This window comes from Pempheris klunzingeri, chromosome 4 (assembly GCF_042242105.1).
Source record: "Pempheris klunzingeri isolate RE-2024b chromosome 4, fPemKlu1.hap1, whole genome shotgun sequence".
In the NCBI taxonomy this organism is placed as follows: Eukaryota; Metazoa; Chordata; class Actinopteri; order Acropomatiformes; family Pempheridae; genus Pempheris; species Pempheris klunzingeri.
In genome coordinates, this window is record NC_092015.1 from 13,333,200 (window position 1) to 13,354,249 (window position 21,050).

At 40.5% G+C, this 21,050-nt stretch overlaps 2 protein-coding genes across 2 annotated transcripts; both read left to right on the plus strand.

Moving 5' to 3' along the window:
- The first annotated feature begins 1,202 nt into the window (after window positions 1-1,202).
- Window positions 1,203-7,484, plus strand: hepacama (hepatic and glial cell adhesion molecule a). Its single transcript, XM_070829787.1, has 7 exons — window positions 1,203-1,299; window positions 3,498-3,845; window positions 4,156-4,437; window positions 5,912-6,002; window positions 6,256-6,323; window positions 6,469-6,539; window positions 6,954-7,484. Exons 1-7 carry the CDS (start codon window positions 1,203-1,205, stop codon window positions 7,314-7,316), a joined length of 1,320 nt encoding a protein of 439 aa, XP_070685888.1. The 3' UTR covers window positions 7,317-7,484.
- A 4,674-nt stretch (window positions 7,485-12,158) lies between these two features.
- Window positions 12,159-20,335, plus strand: pde9ac (phosphodiesterase 9ac). The gene is made up of 18 exons (XM_070829233.1): window positions 12,159-12,227; window positions 13,808-13,878; window positions 14,375-14,452; window positions 14,658-14,701; window positions 14,859-14,913; window positions 15,162-15,232; window positions 15,322-15,409; window positions 15,512-15,593; window positions 15,718-15,792; window positions 15,895-15,981; window positions 16,180-16,284; window positions 16,532-16,614; window positions 16,876-17,032; window positions 17,201-17,314; window positions 17,613-17,717; window positions 17,862-17,990; window positions 18,087-18,182; window positions 20,285-20,335. The coding sequence occupies exons 1-18, from the start codon at window positions 12,159-12,161 to the stop codon at window positions 20,333-20,335; spliced, it is 1,560 nt and encodes a 519-aa protein (XP_070685334.1).
- The last annotated feature ends 715 nt before the right edge of the window (window positions 20,336-21,050 follow it).

The window sequence follows — 21,050 nt, forward strand, 5'->3', positions numbered from 1 at the left end:
CTGACAGTCCATCGCAAGGGAAACTAGAACTCCACGGTAGACTGTCTGTCAAGGAGAAAGTCTAAAACCATGAACTACTTAATTCAAACTGTTGCATTTTGACTTTTTGTGCGCAGACAGTCATTTTATCCTCAGACCTCTATTTCTTCTCGAAGAACACCTGATTTTGTCTTTTTATTGTGCGTCCGCCCTTCGATTAATGTGTTGCACTGCTGTTTTGTTTCCACATGCATATTGGACATATAAATGACAAGACACTAAAAGAGCAAAAGTGCAGTTCTCAAGCCACAACACTGTTGTCGGCAGCTTCTCTAATAGCACTGCTTCCATAACAGCTCACTGTCTCAATGTAGCTTCTACACCACCTACAGGACAAAGTAGGTACAAACACTTGCAAAAACTTTGTTCAAAAAATGTGTTTCCTTTTACTTGTTGCACATATTAACATGTAGCTCTCACACAGGTACAGTACCACGGATCACACACCTGACAGGAACTGTAGCACCTAAACTGTGTGTGTCTGTGAGCCGGACAACTGCAGAGTCGGTTGTTCAGTGACAAATTGTGAGTTTATTGTGAGGCTCCAGTCCAGTGAGGAGTTTGCACAATGTGACAAAAGTGGGCCAAAGAGGGGGGAAGTGAGTTGTTTTTCAAACTCAGACATTTCAAAGCTTTAAGTGGACTCTTCTTAGAGCCTGTGTTTTGGCTGAAGTACGGTAGTTCTTCCCAGCAGGAATTCTTGCAAAGTAGCTCAACTCAATATTGAATTAAACTGTTTAATAGTTTACTCAAAGTGTAAAAAAGACAGCTGGGTTTTTTTTTCATAGTAAACTTTGACAAACAACAGACACTTTAAGATAAATAACCTCCTAAAGCAAAGATTATTTTCTTTGTGCTCCATTGTGAAAGGGCAATGTTGAGTGGAAGAGAGGAGCTCATCTACACTAAGTCTCTGTCTTACCCAAACACACACACACACACACACACACACACACACACACACACACACACACAAACACACACAGTTGGCTGTTGTTGGCTGTGACTGGGGTGCTGTGAGGAGAGTGGGGCTCAGTATGACCAGGCAGAGGCCAGTGTTGCAGGCAGGCAGGCAGTGGAGAGAGTGTTGAGCCACAGAGACGTGCCCAGGGTGGATAAACCATGCTCACTAAGTGGGAGAAAGACTCTGCCCAGGACACAAGATGAAGGTGGAGAGGAAGACCTCCTCTACAGGCGACAGTTTTACTGACATTCCTCCCCTACTGACGCTCTTTGGCCTCCTCCTCCTTCTTTTCACAGGTAAGTCCAAACATTTGTAGGCCTAGACGGAGAGGAGAGGATGATGAATTGCCTCCAGCCCGTGTTGCCTGACTGACGACAAAAGAAGTTGATTTTTTCTTCAGCCGTGAAATTCTGACTGCGCCTATTTTTTTTATCATTTCAATTAACCTCCTTTTGTCTCATTTTACAGTGTTTGAGTTACTTTCTTGGTTTCTATTAATTCTGTTTCACTTAAAACCCAGATTAAAACTCAAATTCTTGCTCTTTGAACTAAAGTTAATCCAGGTTAAGTTAGTCGCAGATGTTTTTTCTTGTCCTTGTGTGTCACGGGCTGGCAACACAATGGATTCGTTCATGGGTGGCGCTCTTACTGAGCCCCCATCACAAGCTCAAAGGAGCCTGGAGTGGCCATTGTAGGTGTGTAAGAAGGAGATGTGTAGGTTAAGTGTGACCATATCAGGTTTTGTGCAGTGGTGAATAGGGCAGGTCCTGCTTTTTCTGAGTGTGGGAAGTTTGAGATGAGTTCATTTGCAGGAAAATGGGATGTCAAAAGTTTAGTATGATGTGATTTTGGTTTAGAAATGTGTGATTTAATTTCATGACCATACCATGGGCCCAGTTTACCCAGCCAGGCCAGTTTTGGTGGAATCACTGGATCCTGTGTCAACCTCCAACTTCACCAGTGACAAAGAGTATCTCTCTCCCTCGCTCTCTTTCTCTCCCTCTCTAACTCTCTCTCACTCTTTTCGAGAGAGGAAACTAGTTCCAACAATCATGCCCTTTGTCTTATCGCCTTGGCAACCCCTGTCAGGCGGACCAAATGGTTACCACAGCAATGAGGCGATGCCCTGCTAACTGCCTCACTGAAAAGAATAGTGAACAGTGCAGACTCTCTCTCTCCTCCCTCTCCTCTAGGTTGATCTTTCCATCACTGAGGCCTAACAGTAGGATGCCCCTCACAGGCATGCAGCCAATGTTTAGACCTCCATGTGTCCAGCTACAGCTGAGTTATAGGAACCTCCACTGTGAAGATAATAGCTTTGCTGTGTTTGGTTTCCTAGACAGGGCTCCTCTATAAAGGATGAAATGTGGCTCATACTGTAATACCTTTTCCCTGTATCCCGGCGGGAGGTGGAGTATAACTGGGGAACACAAATCAAAATTAGTGCATTACTTGTTCACTGTGAGGGGTCGTGAGGAATTCCTGGGGGTAGTTTCTGAGAAACAGATTAGTGATTAAAAACCTGATTGGGCATCATGGGCCCGAGTAAAAGCAACGTGTGTGCATATGGGTTCGTTTGCGTGCGTAGCATACGGTAAGCCAAGTACTCGCTGTTTTGAGCGAGCTAGCTGTTTCAAGGCAAAAATGCAATGAATTTCTATTCCTCAAGTCTGCAACCAAGAACAAAATATTTTGGACAAGGGCCTAAAGAACAAAGACGATCAATAACAGTATAAGTTTGTAACAAAAATCAACTTCAGCCGTTCTTCTTGAAAGTTTGAGAGTTTGAATTTATTAACTCATTTTTTGGCTAACATCTAAAACGAGTGCCTGTTTTGTAGTTGATTATATGAAATTATATTGTATATGAAAGAAAAAATTAAATAAACATTTTCATTTAAATAGTTTGTAAAAAATCTGTTTTTCCTGATCTAAACCACTCAAGGTCAGTAAGTTGGACTGCAAAAATTGGTTGTGGATTTAACATAAAAAGTGGCACTTAATATATAACATACAGGAAAAGCAGTGCCAGCACAATAGAAAGCCTCAGATGAATGGATTAATGGAGTATCGTGTAGAATATTTTAATACATAAGCAGCAGTGGTGGAAACTATTAAGTCTCACAAATAGGAATATTCAAGTAAAATTAAAGTACCATAATATTGTACTTACAAAACCTACATAAATGTACTTTGTTATTCCATAGGGCCTTTGTATCCATGCCCCTTTGTCGCTCTCATTTGTCGTTTGTTTGCTCTTGTAGTAATAGTAGTAATTAGTGTAACAGTAATTAGTGTGTTTTTGCAGAAGTCATCTAATGTCTCACTATGTGTGAATAGTTGATTCCTCTGATCTCTGCCCACTGCAAGTGACAGCAAAGTGACTGTCCTTTGTTTACTCGGTGTCCCCGACCAACCCTACACCGTCCTTGTATTCCTCCCTATCAGCTCCTTAATTCAAGGCCTCACCACTGTCTGTTTGTCTTTTCTCCAGGTGAGGCGTCTGGGGTGAATGTGACCAGCCAAACCCAGGTGGTGAGGGGCACGGTGGGCAAAGTGGCCCTCTTGTCAGTCAGCTATTCCAGCAGCAGCTCGGACAAGCCTGTGATCAAGTGGCAGATAAAGAGGGACAGGGAGAAACCCATCACTGTCGTGCAGTCCATAGGAACAGACATCATAGGGAACCTGAGGCCAGAGTACCGCAACCGTATCCTGGTGTTTGAGAATGGGTCGCTGCTGCTTCACAACCTGCAGCTGTCAGACGAAGGGGCGTACGAAGTGGAGATCTCCATCACAGATGACACCTTCACTGGAGAGCGCTACATCGAGCTCACTGTGGATGGTATGCACTATTACCTTCCTCTTAAGGGGAACATATTTCAAAATATCAGAGCAATCAGATGAGGGCACTGAAGAGGAGCTGGGAGCTAAAAGAATCAATACAAGTTGAAAATCCATTATCTTGCCCTAGAGAGTATAATTGTAATACAGGAGTTTTCAGAACACGATACAGAGTGATTCACAGTGTTGGTGGTGCTCTGACTGGGATTCATCATTTGTTCTTATATAATAGAGGTGAGCCACCCTCTCATACCGTCTTGAATATCAATCTCAAGTCTCCCGTCTCTTTGTCTCTCTGTCACCCACCCCAGTTCCCGTGTCCAAACCTTACATCCAGATGATGGCCTCGTCTGTCCTGGAGTACAGCGAGCACTTTAACCTCCACTGTTCCCACGATAACGGCACAAAGCCCATCTACAGTTGGCTGAAGGGAGGCAAGGTGCTCACCAATGACACACGCCTGCTGCTCTCACATGACCAAAAGGTGCTGACCATCTCACGTATTCTGATGTCAGATGATGACGTGTACGCCTGCACAGTGGAGAACCCCATCAGCAGCATGAAGAGCATACCTGTCAGACTCACTGTCTACAGTAGGTGGCATGATAGACCGGTAGGACCTCAAGTTATACGAGTTTACATTAACGATGAAGAGAGGTGGTATAGTAGCACCAGATTGGTTTCTAGCAGAGCAGACATTTTCAGACCCCTTACTCAGGTAAAATGAACAATACCACAGTGTAAAAATACCTTAAGTAAAAGTGCAGAAGCAGCCTTTTATCAGCAAAATGTGTTTCAAGTATGAACTGTGAAAATACTCATTATGTCAGCGTTTTCATGCTGCATATTACGGTGTTGGATTATTGTTATTACTGATATAATCATTGTGTAAGCAGCTTTCAATGTTGTATGCGGTTGAGGTGTTTTTTTTTTTTTAAACATGCAAAAAATGCATTAAATTTCAAATTAAACAACTATTGCTGTCAGATAAATGTAGTAGAGTTTGAAATATGGTTAAGTCAAAGTATTGAGTAGCATGAAATAGAAATAAGTGCATCAAAACTGTATTTAAGCACATAAAATGTTACATTTCAGCACTTCAAGGTAAATAAATACCAGTAAATATGAGAATTTATAAATATCTAATTAGGATATTATATGATAGATAATTTGCATCTGATTATGAAAACTATGCATGTTTTAGCTCATTGTTCAACAAGCATCCATTTTCAGTAGCTAGCAGAAGCAATTATCATCTCATGCTGACCCGAACACGAGCAAGCCCGCCTCTCTAACAATGTTGTTTACAACAAGTGCAAATCCAGGCTGAGTGCAGCAGAGCTGGCCCAGAGCAGCTGTTACTGGGCGCCAGTACAGAGCCACATGTCAGGCTGGGAGAGAGGGAGAGGCAGTCTAATCCAATGAATGGACAGTTATTTATGAGAGGGGAGCAGAAAAAGGAGTCAGGTGGGGAGGACGCTTTGCCTCAGTGGACCTCAGTAATCCTGACTTCATTATTGCTGTACTGTGATGTGCTGCATGAGGAGACAGCTACACAGCCTCCAACCGCTCTCTATGGTGCCTCTGCATGCATAGCAGCCCGGCACAAAGTCTCAAAGTGACTACCCTAATGTGCTACTTCACTGCATCTTGTTCATGCCAGCACACTCGAGAGAGCTGGCAAGCAAAGTAAAATACAACTAAATGAAAAATATAAAAAATCTGTTCTGTTCTGGATGATACGTGTCCTGGCCACGCTTCATTATAAGGATGATCCAAATCAACAAATTTATTTCTTTGACTAATCTTCATCTAATACTGCAAACTTTGTTTAACCACAAAAAAAAAAAAAAAATGTGAGCAGACTGAGGTTTTTGCATGCAATACATTTGTGAATCAGTTCAAGCTTTGAAGTTACATGTGAAGCAAAGGTGCGAGTCTGTGGTTCAGTGAGCAGGAAACTGCATTTACTGACACAAAGTGTTTTTTCTTTCTTTCTATCCTTTCTTTCGTTCTTTCTCTCTTTCTTGGTGCTCTCATCTACTTCTCTGTATCACTTTGGCTTAGGACGGAGTTCGCTATACATCATCCTGTCCACCGGTGGCATATTCCTCCTAATCACCCTGGTGACAGTGTGCGCCTGTTGGAAACCATCCAAGTAAGACCTCCTCTCTCTTCTCTCTCTTCTTCTCCCTCTCTCTGCCTCTCCCTCCCTCTCTCTCTCTCTCTCTCTCTCTCTCTCATTGGCTTTGATATTGCACTTGAGTGTGTGACCAGAATCTAAAGCAGCTAAACAAGTGTCACCATACTCTGAACATTCAGTGACAAAGTGAGAAGCACAATGACCTGTGTTGTATGGACCATTTAGCAGCAAGGTTTGGGTGTGTTTTAAGCTTTTATTCCTGCTGTAGAAAGAAGCATCGACCTGTCCCCCAAAGAGCCCCCATCTATGTGGAGCAGTGTGAGAATGGCCATGATGGTGAGCAACACTTGATCATCTTTAAATGTGTACATCACGCTGTAATGCATGTCACACAACACTCAAGAATGATTTTCGGTGATACAAAGTTAACTAGTCAGCAGAATGTCAACCAACCACTGAAAATAAATCTCTACCTTCGCAGTTGACGTTGTTCCCAAACCATCTACACTTGGTCGAAGGAGTCCCATGCCTCTCTATGTTCTCAATGAAGATGTAAGTCAGACTTTTATTTCCAAAATGTCCATTTATTATCTTTAAGAGCTGATGACAGCTTTACAGTGAAATAAGCCTCTGTGAGGCTGTACTTAAGCACAGCGTTTCTTTCTTTTCCTGAAATGTAAAAATGATCACTGAAGCTGTGGAATTTCATCTTGAGAGGGGCATAGATATTTCATGGCTATCCGTTTCACTAAAAACTATGAATGTTAATCTCATGGGATCAAGGAATCTTCAAAATCATCAGGATTCACCCTCTGAGGACCAAGAATTTAAGGGCAATGCATCATCATCAGTTGTTGAGATATTTCAGTCTGGACCAAAGTGGTGGAGCAGCCAGCAGACCAACGCTGCCATAGAGCTGCTCTGCTACCACAGCATTGTTACATGTGCATCTCCATCTTGTTTCAGGAGACTCTGGAGCGTTTGGAAGAATCTTCTGGCAATCCTGTGAGCCAATCAGAAATGAGTATCCCTGCTACCTATGCTCCGGTCCTCCCCCCCTCCTCCAACAGAACTGAGCGGCCCATCTGGTCTGCCCCACGCAGATACCCCCGCAGCCCCTCTCCACTGGCACAGCCTCTCCCACAACCCCCTCCGGGTCCTCCCCTACGTCCTATCCGCTCACCCGCTCACTCTCCCCATTCATCTCCACGCAGTTTCAGCCCGATAAGAAAAGTCCGTCCTCCAGTAGGCATCCCAACCAGCCACCTGCCTGTAGAGGCAGAGTGTCAAGACCCCTGTGATCAGACTCACTGTCCACCACAGCAGTGATCCCTGCTTGGATGTACGTTTTCATTCTGTGATATGTAAAGTACATGTAGAGTTTCTCTGTGTATTGTTGTATTCTGCCACGAGGATAATGGATTTGATGCACTAGGATAAGAGATGAGTTCACTTTCAGCTAACTATTTGTCTTTATATTCCATTATTTATCATCTATCTCTCTATGGCTATGCAGAGTATTTCTGTAGTCTTGATGACATCCTGTCAAATTATATATTCTGTCCACTGGCGTGTAGTATATCATGTATGTGATATAGAGACAGAGAAGAATTTCATTTTCAAGAATTTCAAAGAATTTTCCACCTCTGGTATATATTTTGTTTCTTAATGAATTATGAATTTCACTGGGAACTTTTGATAAGTGCCTCTACAGTACAGACATTATGGGTTTTTTTCTGTTTGCTTTGTTTTGTTTTTTTCCTTTAAACAATTAATCCACAAAGTGTATTCTATTCAACATTGCACTGTGTAACCTATGGTAATAAAACAGTTTAAAAAGTGTGTTTGCCATCAATTGTTTACAAAGATTCATTTGACTCATCGATTATTATTGTATTTTTGTCAGTAAAACCATACAAAGTAATACCACAAAGCAGCTGGTTCTTTGTGAGGGAGCTAAATGTCAAGTGCCGTCCTTGATTATGAATGTAATTCCTTTCTAGTCCAGTAGGTGTCGCCCACACATTTCTTTAAATACAGAGTTTCAATGCACATTTGTCAGTAAAGAGGTTTACTTGTAAATATATTTTACTTTTACCAGCTTTTTCTCTTTTTTCTTACTTCTCATAAAGCATGAGTTGACATGTGCCACTTTGGAGTATATTGCGCGCTGGTATGTGTTGTGCTTTGATGAATTACCGCTTTTTTGCTCCTTTGCTTTCCTAAAGACAGCATCCATGAGCAACTGGTTGACTAATGACTAATGAAGAGCCTCTTACTCTTCAACTGCTTGACATTCAAAGGTCAGCGAGAATCAAACTGTATTTGAACCCACAGGTAAATCTAAATCATAAAAAAAGGACAATAAGTATAGAAAATGTGAGCTAATTAACTGAAAGTGGGGATTTTACGTCAATGATGTGGTCAATCATATCATATTTACAGTCAGTCTTGTACAATCATGCAGCCTCCAAGTGCTTTTATATAAATAGACTCTTCTTGATTATGAGCAAACTGCCCCTAGAAATGAACAAATGTTTCCATGCATATGAGTAATTATTATTTATTATGGGGTTGTTTTATCCTTGTTTTACCACCACACAAAAAACACAGACAGGGAGCATGAAATGAAAACGGCCAAAAAAAAGATTAAAGGGTGTGCTGAACTGTAAGGAGTTGTGAGGTGCAAGCTTGTGAAAGAGTGTAGACCTCCAATGCACACAAACACACACATAAAGTGGCCACGTTCATCACTATTATCAGGATAATGTGTTCCCCTCACAGGTCCAGCTGGACATCTTTTGTCATTTAAATCTGCATTATTTTATTTATTGCTTTTATCCTGAAATATATCTTCCGTTACTGAAGGTGTGATGAGTCTTGTGGTTCCATAAGCAAATCAGATCCGCCTGTTTTGATCTGGGCTTTGCGGTCTTTGTTCTATTTGAAACACAATTTATTCCTTGGCACACGGACTCATGAATACGCATACAGCATCACTGGCACACACAAGCACGGACGAGCAAGCACACAAACATGAGCATAATCACTAGTTGCTTGCAGTAAGTAGAAAATTAAATGTTTTCAGATAACAAAAGTCTATTTTAATCTATTTTAACCTCAAAAATGTTATTGGTTTGTCGATCATGTCCCACCTCTACTCCAGCAGAGGAGCTTAGCTGCCCCGGCGGTAATTAGAGCCTGGGGAGCACGATTACATCTGTGTGCATACAGTACTTGTGCATGTGTCTGTGTGTGGGGAGTAGGTGTCCTATGAGTTTAACAGAGATGATGTATGATGTTCTCCTCTTCTAATTAATTACCTCCTCCTCCTGCCTGGTCGAGCCTTCTCACTAATGACCTTGTTCACACCAGCCTGTTGATGTGAAATTCCCAGTAGAGGAGGGTGACTTTATTGTTGGGCAGCTCTCATCTAACTGTTTTTTTTTCATCTCACTATCTAGGCCAGGGCCTGCAGGCGTGCAGAACAGGTAGCTCTCCAGAGGAGGTTAAGGTCTTTATGTGCGTCAGTGGACAAAACCAAAGGAGAGTCTTACCAGCTCACATGGTGGAGGCTTGATGCCAGTAACATGTTGTGTTACTGACACTGTTACATTTTGCCAAACATTCTTATAACTAATAAAACTTAACATTTACTTTATGTTATTCGTAAGTTACTTAATACTGTCAATATTTCAATTCTACTATTGCTACCTGTGTCTGCTCTGAACATACAACATCTATTTCATGTATGTCTACTCCAGTACTGCACCTAGGCACAGTTTTGAGTTACTTGCACTTAAAGTATTTTCATTTTATGCTACTTTATATTTAAACTCTACTCCATTTCAGAGGCAAATTCCATGCTTTTTACTCCACTACGTTATTACAGATATAGTTACTTTTTAAATGTCAGATAAAGACATATGATAAGTATATAAAGTACGATGCATTGTCACTGCTTCCCAGCTTGTCACACCTTACAAAAGCAGTGTCTAGTTGGGGCCTCTTATCATTTTTTAGATGTCTATCAGTTGACAGGAGTTCCACCAAAGAGACGTTTCCCCTTTAAACGTCTCAGAGAGTTTCATTCAAATAACTGTGTTAGGCCCAAAGAGGTGACATTTTTCCAATATTTCATGAAATAAGGAAAGATCAGAGAACCATCTTAGAGATAGTATATCTGTGTAACACAACTTTGTTTACTCCTCTTTTCTACCCCGTTAATCATCTCACGACCCCATTTGTTTCATGACCATTACAAAGGGGGGCCTGACTCCTTGGTTGGAAACCACTGGGTTTAAATACCTGTCTCACTATAAATAAAGGATTTAACTAGCTCCACAGCAACAACAGTAAAATCTCTCTTACACACAAATATATCGGGAAAAGCGATTTATTAATTGTGATATAATATATCATGACCATTTTTCTTTTTCTTTTGATACTTACATTTAGCTGATCATACTGCTGTTCTTTAACTTAGGTCAGAGGCAGGGCTTTTACTTGCAGTGGAGTATTTTTTACATAAGCGTATTGGTACTTTTACTTCAGATCTAAATAGGTCTTCAACCACAGCTGTTGTGAAAGAGGGATCCCTGCTATGTGTGAAGATTTCCCTCATCCATAAGGAGGGTCTATAAACAGACAGTGTTGTATGCACATTTATAAAGGCCTCTTTTAGGTTTTGGGCTGTAAAATAATGATGATGTTACCATGATATGAAATGAAGTGCGTCAAGACAAGTCAGACCTTTAGTAAGTGTTTTACATAGTCTGAAATAAGTTACGAAATATCATTAGAACATGTGTTTTGATATATATTTATTTTTATCCAATTTTATCCCCTTGACCAGTTTAAAATTTTTGTTGAAAATAAAATGCACTTTGAAATCTCCTCAAGGGCTCTGCTGATCTCATCTGACCAAACCATCTGTTAGACCTGTTCTCAACATTGGAGTGGATGAGTGGACCAGGGAAGGTAACACACACACATGCACACGCATGTACATAGAAAACAAGCACATTTCAAATGGCCGTAACACACAGTCACACATATGTACATATAAATGCACCCATGAAGCTCAGTGACTGACAGAAAGAACAAAGCCACACCCGGGTTTGAAGTGGAGTCTCCCTGATAAGATATAATTTTCCACGTATTGTTGAGGGCTCTAATCAGCAATTTTGTTCATGCACTGTGTGCCTCATAGACCAATAATAATTGCCGTTTTCCACAGAACATAGTTATGATATAATTCTCCAGCCAGGTTTAGCTACAGTGAACAATTCATTTTCAGTATTTCTGTGATAAAGGACGTATGTTTTTCTCCTGTGAGATACCGTGAATCAAACTACGTGGATAAGACATTTGTGACCAGCGCAGATAAGAGCCCTACACCACTTAAGACATTATTGTTGTCTTTTTTTCTCCATAGTAACAGTCCCCTGGCAACCAGCAGGAGTGCCGGTTATATTCATAGTACTCCATACCCCACTGGCTCCATCACATTTCTCCCTTCTCACCTTCTCCATCACTCACATCCTCTCTCTCCCCCCCCCCTGTAGCTCTCCCATTGCAGATTTGCGTTTGTCTCTGAGCGTGTCTGCATGTGAGTAAGCTGCACCCTCAGCACCTGGGACATTACCTCCACTCTCCACAGGGGAAGCTGCATCGCTGACACTGTGAGTTCAACAGATGCACTGTTGCTTTTCATGAATTTCATGAACTGTATTTTATGAAATGTACTACCTGTGTGATGTTTTCTGTTTTATTGAAAGAACATTTTGAACATTTGATTTTATTGTGGAAACTGGCTGTGTATTATGGAAAATAATACATGTAAATGATCTTTTATCATAATATTATAATATTTTGTATTTGGATTCCTGTTTTTCTATTTATTTCTTTTTCACTAGAAATTAGCAAGCATGAAAATGATGTGATTTTGTATTTGTTGACAGCTAAATTTGACCTTCTGTCAGGACTCAGTGGTTTTTATCGGGCATTGATGTACACTCAGCTGTATCTGCATGTCCATTGATCTGTTTATTTAGTGGCTTCTCTGTAAAAAAAAAAAAAAAAACCCTGGTTGTCGGCTCTTCAGGTTTGTCGATCAGGGCTCCAAGCCAGAATCTCTGTGGGTGTGTAAAAGAGGAGAGGGAGGTCAACATGGGCTCCAGCTCCTCTTCCTATGCCCCAAAAACCATTTACCTGGAGGTGGACGGGAAAGTGCAGAAGGTGGGTCCAATTCTAGTGGAAATGTTTTATTTCTTGGGGGTTTTTTTCATTGTAAATTTATATTCAATCTCTCCTATTTATTTGAAATATAAAAAAATATAATTTCTTCTGTGTGGGATGGGCTGGTTTGACTAAAAAGTTATAAAAAGTCATATAATATAGAAAAGATTTTTGAATAAATGGAAACACTCACAAATCAAAGACTCAAAATCTGTTCAAATTAAAATTATTTCTTCTACATTAAGCACCTAAATTGTTTTGACAATGCAATCCAAAATATGTTTTAAACAGTGACTCGTCAAGTACATTTTAAAGTTTGATTGATTTATCTATTTGTTCAATTTTAAGACAGAAAGATTTGATAATGGGTTTAATTATAAAGCCTGCCTTTAACGACTTTAGCGATGGCAATTAAATAATTCAACCTTTAATTCCCCTTCTTGATTTATATAGCAGGTATTCCCAGATGACTACCCTCATCTGACGAGGTGAGGCTAAAATTAGACGCTGATGCAAAGCAGTTTGTCTTACAGGTGTTACTAACAGAGGCAAACACCTGTTGTTAGCAGGTTACTCACGGGCATTCATTTCGTCTGCCTTACAGTTCTGGAGTGAAAATATGGATTTAGATGTAATTTTATCATAGGTTTAAGTTTCCAGGAGCAGAAATTGAGCAATTAATCAGTGCTGATACAAAAAGGAAAAAAACTGGCAAGCAAAATAAAGTATAAAACTAATATATTTCCGCTTTTTAATCATGATGAACATAGCAACAGCTTTGTGATAATTTAAACAGTCGTGACAAATCGTTTAAGGCTAAAGTTTCATGTTTCAGTGTTCCAGACATACTGAGATGCAGATTATTGAAGCACTTGCTGATCTGGTGATGTGGAGTGCTTCAAGTAGAGAGCTGGCAATGACACATGTCTGCTCAAGAGCCCTGAGCCCACGGCCTGAGGCTGAACGTATGTCTACTACACCTGCTCGCCTCAAGATGCAAGATCACAGAATTTGCACAGCAAATCTGCATCTGTACTCTCTGTGCATGCACTGTGCTGAGTCTTGTAAACTGGGCTGATAGCACGACAGACGTGGATAATGTCGCTATCTTCAAGAGCTCCATGATCTCTCACACTCCAGCTGTCCTTTTCTTTCTCATTTTTCTCTCTGCTGACTTGACCTCATTTAACCATGAAACGAATCGACCCTTACTTTACATTCCCATGTGACTCGGTTGTCTGAAAAACACATGAAATTTGATAACCTTCCTACTCTGTCAGAACACTGAGGCCTTATATCAAAACCACAGCAGCTGTTTGTGTGCAGGTGTGCCTTTAGAAACCACATAGACACAGCCTGCACTGTGTTGAATTTGGGGAGAGGTTTTTCCTTATAAACAGGTGACGGTATAATAATTAGCACTACTATGTGGCCTTTTTCCCCAATTACCAATTCATTAAATGTAAATCCACAGCCATCTACCTGCAATTCCATCACGTGCGTATAAATTGATATAAAACGGGATCCAAGCTTGTTTTTGACTTTCGAAAACCAATAAAATTACCGTGTTTACCTCACAGGTGGTGTTCAGTCGGCATTGCAGCCCGTGTGACATCAAGGAGCTTCTGTGTTCCTCATCTAACATTCCCAGGTTTGTTGTTTTGTTTCCTCACTGATTTATTTACTGACATGCACATTACATCTTTCCATGTATGTGTTGGTGGGCACAAGTGAAAATTGCCCATAAAAAACTATCCCCCTAACTTGCTGAGAAATATCATACAAAACAGCAACAGTCGTGCAGTAAAGCAGCTCTTAAAGCGCTGTTTTGCTTTTATTGAGGAAAATAAACTTTGTATACACAGTTTTTTCAGTTAGTACTCTTCTCTCTTTCTCTTTCATTCAGCAAGCCAAAGTCTTCAGTGCACATATTTTGGAATAAAATATAGCAAATTTATATTCTTTGTTCATAACTTTTATAGTATAAATGTTGATACTTTCTGTTTAACGCTAATGTAATATTTAGCACTGTCTCACCCATGAAAAAAAGTCAAAATATTTACATTTTCAAAAGACTATAGTTTGATTCTAGAGTAAAACAGTGAGAGGAGTGTATTTCTACTTACTCTTACTTTTGTTCACTGCAGGAACACTGCCATCATGATGGTGGACCCAGAAGGTGCCTTGGTCTCCATAGATCCCACCATGCCCACCAACTCTCCAAAGTAACAAACTAGCATTATGATATTTTATTTATATAAATATCACATAGTTGAACTGAAATGAACTGAATTTACCTCAAGTGACATTCATTTCCACCATATCTGCAAAGCTACTAAATCAGCCTTCGGGTGAGATTGTTCTGTCAACTGTCAAATCTTTGCGGGAAAACAAAAGTGAACTATAACATCTCCTCTGGTTTCCTCACAGCTCTTTGTACAAAGTTATCCCTCTGTCTACTGGTCAACTTGGAGGTAAACCGATCAGTTAGCAACTGATTTATTTTCCTTTACTCTATCTCGTTCACTAAAGAACATTCACTGTGAAAGCAACAATGAGCCCGAAAATACCAAACTTGACAATGTAATTGCTGTTCACAATGATTTATCAGGGGTGTGTTTATGTCTGCAGAGAAGGAGGACATGTTTCAGAACGTGTTGTCCCAGGTGGCTGAGCAGTTCAGCAGGTAACACCTCAGTTGTTTATGTTATGTTATGGCTGAAGCCTGCCCTTCCCCACCCTCACACATACCTCACACACATGCCTGACACCAGTGACTTTCAAAGATAATACATGCTGCAACCCATAGAGGCAAGTTAAATCAGACAACAAGTTCTTGCACCTCTGTCTTTTATTTTGCTTTATTTTTTCTATTCCGGAACCTTGTGAAATGCACATAATTTTCCATTCTTATCATTTGCTTTCCTCACACAGAGCATTTCGCATCAACGAGTTGAAGACTGAGGTCACCAACAGGCTAGCAATGCTGGAGAAGAGAGTGGAGTGTAAGTGGTACATGTATTCTTTAACAAATGCATATAAAACATGAATATAGCAAAGCTTAACTGTGATCTTCCTCATCATCCTTTCTCAGTGGAGGGCTTGAAGGTGGTGGAGATTGAGAAGTGTAAAAATGATCTGAAGAAGCTACGAGATGAGATGACTTCAAGAGGTGGTGGCAGGTGAAATGAAGATTAAAGTCAGACATTAGACATCTTACTGCAGATGCCAACAGCAGCAATCAGTGAGGAACTTTTTTTGGACTTCTTCCCTTTTGAATTCAGAGTAAACTGTCCATGCAAATACAACTTCTCAGACGACGGGAAGAAGGTCACTCCTAGACGAGATGTCGCCAATTACCCAAAGGTGTGTCCACAGGGACTAATATCTTCATCTCTATCATACAAGGCTGAGATTCACAAGGCTAACTGTATGAACCTGAACAGCGTCTTTTGAAGTTCTGATGGCTTTATTTATTTGGCCTATACAGTACACACTCTCTCAGGAGACGGTGGAGGCACTCAAGAAGCCAACATTTGATGTCTGGCACTGGGAACATAATGAGGTTTGTTGATATTAACCCTCCATAACTCAATCAGCCATTTCCATTGCATGTTACCAAAGTGACTGATGTCTGTGTTTCCTTTCTCTTCCTTTGTGGCTGCAGATGTTGAGTTGTTTGGAGTACATGTACCATGACTTGGGGCTGGTGAAGGAATTCAACATGAACCCCATCACACTCAAACGCTGGCTGGTAAAATTAGAGCAGTAAAAGACACCTAAGCACATGGATATACCGTATGCTGCCATGCACATGATGCAGATTTCAAACGAGTGCTATCAGTGCTCTGACACAAGTTACAAAATAATTATCAAAGGGTACAGGGACTGACATACTAGTGATTTAGGATTCTGCAGTCAGCCACTGAATTAATAATTCTCTGTCTTCTAGTTGGCGATTCAGGAGAATTACCGAAACAACCCTTTCCACAACTTTCGTCACTGCTTCTGCGTTAGTCAGATGATGTACGGCATGATTCACCTCTGCAACCTACAGGTGTGGTGCATGTTTGTGGGTATGTGTGTGATCATGCATGTCAAGGATATAATTCAAGTGACTGTGAAGTGATTTATTCACCAGTATCATCTTTTACTAAATAATATCTGTCACAAAAGGGAAAAAAATACCACTTTTGAGCATTTTTGAGTATAAAAACATCTGTCTTGTAAATACCAACCAATGAATTTCCAGACTGGACATTACGAAATTTCTAATAATACCTTAAATTTTCATGGTTGTGCAGGAGAAACTGACTCTCACCGATATGGGAATTCTAATGACAGCTGCAGTGTGTCATGACCTGGACCACCCTGGCTACAACAATACGTAAGACTCACTATTCTGTCTGTAGAGGTGTTGACAGATAGAGCACTACAGTTGCCCATTGACCCCACCATGTTTTGACATCCTCTGCACAACACTGTTCTCAATGAACTGTGAAACGAGCTCAGCATGGAGAGAGTTCAGGTATGAAAACACTCAGGTTATCGTGTTGTTTTTTGGGCAGGCGAGAACCTCTCTTATCAGGGCAGCTTCATGGGAATATACCATCAATCCATCCATTCACCCACATTTTCCATCTATCAGGTACCAAATCAATGCCCGCACAGATCTGGCAGTGCGCTACAACGACATATCTCCGTTGGAGAACCATCACTGTGCTGTGGCCTTCCAGATCCTCTCTCTTCCTGAGTGCAATATCTTTGCAAACGTGGATCCTGAGGCGTTCAAACAGATCCGACAGGTGAGATGTGAATGTAAATCTCTCGGTAGTTTATTCATGACAAGCAAGCTGAGCTTTATCTTAGTCCTAAACAATGTTGTCAGATATTCACATAATTAATCTGAAGACTAGTTTGATTTCGTGACTTAAATGTAAGCAAATGTCTCGTATATGCTCTTATATTTCCAGGCAATTATCACCCTCATTCTGGCCACTGACATGGCCAGACACGGGGAGATACTAGACTCCTTTAAGCAAAAAGTGGACAACTTTGACTTCACCAATGAAGAGCATGTGACATGTGTATGTATACATTATGGTCTTGCAAGATCACGTTGCATGTCCACCGGATAGCAGCTGTTTACTGTACAGCACATTCACAATGTGACTCCAACACAAGCAGGCCTTTATCTGTTGAGTGTGCTGCAGTCAGCAGAAGCCAAATGGATTGTATTAGTGTAATTGGAAAAGTAGTCATAAAAACAGAAGATGCTCTAAGAAAGGGTTGTGTGTGTTGACGATGAATAGGCTTCTTTATCCTGTTTGTGTGTGGGAGGGGTTGTTTGTATGTTTGTACATGTGCATGTGTTTGTGTTTTCAGCTGAAGATGGTTTTGATCAAGTGCTGTGATATTTCCAACGAAGTGAGGCCAACTGAGGTAGCTGAGCCATGGGTGGACTGCCTATTGGAGGAGTACTTCATGCAGGTGACCTCAACCAAAGAAATCCTCCGTCTGAATCTGATTATGCCAACTTAAAAGAAGGAAAAAGTACACTGTGAGCAATAGCCACCCATAATAGGTGAAGTTTGCTGTATCAGTTGACAATATTTCCACCTTTGTGTTTCCCAGAGTGACAGGGAGAAGTCTGAGGGTCTCCCTGTGGCTCCCTTCATGGACAGAGACAAAGTCACCAAACCCACTGCTCAGATTGGATTTATCAAGTTTGTCCTCATCCCAATGTTTGAGACTGTCATGAAGGTAGGGCAATGTGAGTACAGATGTGTTCTTCTATAAAAAAAAACAAAAACGCACACACTGATTAACAATGAATGCTCTTACTGTGGTGTCCAACAGCTTTTCCCTCAGATTGAGGAGATCATGGTTCAACCTTTGAGAGACTCTCGTGACCACTATGAGGAGCTGAAACAGATCGATGATGCCATGACAGAGGTAGAACCTATTCTAGTTTACTAATCAATTAATCTATCTATCTATCTATCTATCTATCTATCTATCAATCATACTGTCATACTGTTTCATCCTCTTCATTTGCCAGCTGGCTAATGTGGCTATTACATGTAATTGTATGGATAAGCACAAGGAGAAGTTGAAATATCAGAGATTATGTAATCATTAGATGATCCACAGTGTAGAAAATAATGATATTTTAAAGGAATAGTATGGCATTTTGGGGAATGTGCTTTTTCACTTCAGCTAGCAGCTGGTTAGGTTAGCTTAGCTTAGCTTAAAGACTGTAAAAACGGCCATGAAAGATAACAGTTTGCCTTTTTTTTATAGAGGGCTAAGTGCCCAACTATGTTTCTGGCTCTGCCCAGTTGCAGGTAAATCATACCAAGTCAATTTGATTTGTATAACCAGAAATTTGCCTTAAACACTGGTCCTAGCCAAGAAAGTACATAACCTCTACAAAACTGTGAATTGACATATTTCAATTACATTTCGACTCTTCAGCAGACAGCAAATAAGCATATTTCCCAAAAGGTTATGCTTTTGAATTTGGCTATTTTAAAAGTATAAGCACCATACGCAATGTAAGAAATCCATTCTTACATTTTAGTTTTAGTGAAACTATTACAGCATCAGAGTTTCATTGTTACTACGGTTCTTTTTGTGGCAACAAACATAGAGTGAAACATTCATGTTATGACCCCGGGGTATGTGATGAACAAGGTTCGGTCTGGTTCCAGCCTGCACATGCATGCAGTGATCACATGCAACAGTGACACTGCATGGACACAAACATGTCGTTGTGCCTGTGTGGACATGCTAAATTGAATTTAGTTTGGCATATACTGCCAATCTCAGGGGTTAAAACAATAGCAGAGATTCAGGTTTCCTGCTGTGAGAAGGAGGCAAACTACACAGTGTCATTCAAGCTTTTCTCTTGGAGGTACCAAACACTACGAATGATCCGTTTCTGCAATTTGTTTCACACGAGTGGTGCCTCACACACACACACACATATAGCCTATAGTGTATATATGGCCACACATGCCTACACACAATCATCAAACTACTTGCTAACATAAAGGTGTGTCTTTTGTTCAATGAGGCACAGAAGAAAAAAACTGAAAATATGTCATTAGGCGGCAAGAAGAAATAAGCTCTGCAGTGAGTGAGTGCAGTGGTATCTGTGTAAGTAAAAGCAACTGACTCCCTGCTTGTGCTTTAGTGTTTAGTGTTGGTGTCATGAGTGCACTCTGTCTCTGCCTCCCTCTGGCCTCTCCAAAGCAGCTCTCCTCTGCGCTGAACTCTATCTACAAAAGCCAGACCTTTATGAATGTGCAGTACTTTCATCACTTTGGATTCGCCTTTTAATTTCCACCAAGGAGTTCATATCAATTTACTCACAAAAAGGAAAACCGAGGGGGTAATCCTGTTTAGTCAGCTCAAGCTGAATTGGTTCAGCGTGAGAAATCCCTGGCAAGCGTGAGGGTTTTGGTTGCATAGAAATTAAACAGCCAACAAAGAAAAAAGAAAGCAAGACAAGTTCAACAGCTTACAAGAAAGAAAGAAATTACGAAAGAACAAACCCCACCAAAACTCTGAAAGTTGATTTGAAATAAAGGCAAAACAAATCAATAAATTATTTTTTGATATTGGAGGAGGGTTTTGGGGTTTTATTTACTTATCGCTTTTGTCACAGCTGAAAACAAAGTGGTGAAATTCTCGCTCATTTGTTTCCATCTTAAACACCATGTTACCTTTTTTTCACAATGACAAGATACAGCATTTTCTGCTAATGTATAATGAAATTATAACCTCTTTTCGGTTACTGAACTGAAGCAGAAGTTGCTACTAGACTCTGAATAAGGTTTGACTTCCACATAGAAGCCAAGCTTCTCAAAGCTCTGGGGCAACTTCAGTCCAGCAGCTTTTATCTGTGGTGGATTGTAAGCACCAAAAGTTCGGGTGGTTAGGCATGGTTTGGGCGCAGCTCTCAGTCACTGAGTTCTAGTTTTAGTTTCAGCTTTCCTCCTTAACATCCTTTTGTTTCTCTTTGCCTAATCCAAGCTCTGATTCTATTGCAGGGGTCTTCTTTTGTAATCAAATTAAGGAAAGACCTTAAAAAACATGACTGACGCCTCAGTGAAGACATTCTACGCTGCGTTCGGAAGATGACAGATGGATCAGCAGGGAGAGAAAAGAGACTGCTTGGCTACATACTGAACTAAACTTAGGCGTCAAGGTGGCATATCTTGAACTTTGACTTAGACTTTTGCACTGGATGTAACAGAGAGGGACCTGGTGACCTCTCTGTGTATTTATGGTGTTTATGTTGTTCTCTCTACTTTTTTTTTTATTTCATAGTGCCTCAAGAGTTTGAAGGACCAGTTTCTACAAAAACTCACTTAAACCCTCTTTTAAGATTGATTACCATGCATTGAAAAATATACAATAGTTGCAGAATAGGCCTCACGGACCAAATGTTCAGGAACATATTTTCAATAAACAGTTAATTATCATTTCATTTTCAATTTTTCCAGTAGAAAAGTAAAATGCACCAAATTGAGATGTTTTAACCTCACTGTAGCAATAAATGTTGGATTGATATGGTGCACTGGGTTTTTTCCAAAGAATCTTGCAGCTTCGCACCTTTTTTTTGTGTTTTTCACACACAATGAGCAGTTGATTAAATCATCACAAGTCTAAGTGTATACTCTTCAACACTTTTTAATAAAATAAAGGCACTTAGGGGCAAATGTTGTCCAAGGTGTTACACAGTTTGTCCTGTGAAAAAGTTTTAATGTCTCGCAATACATGTAACACTGGGCTTCATATGTCTTTTCATCTGTC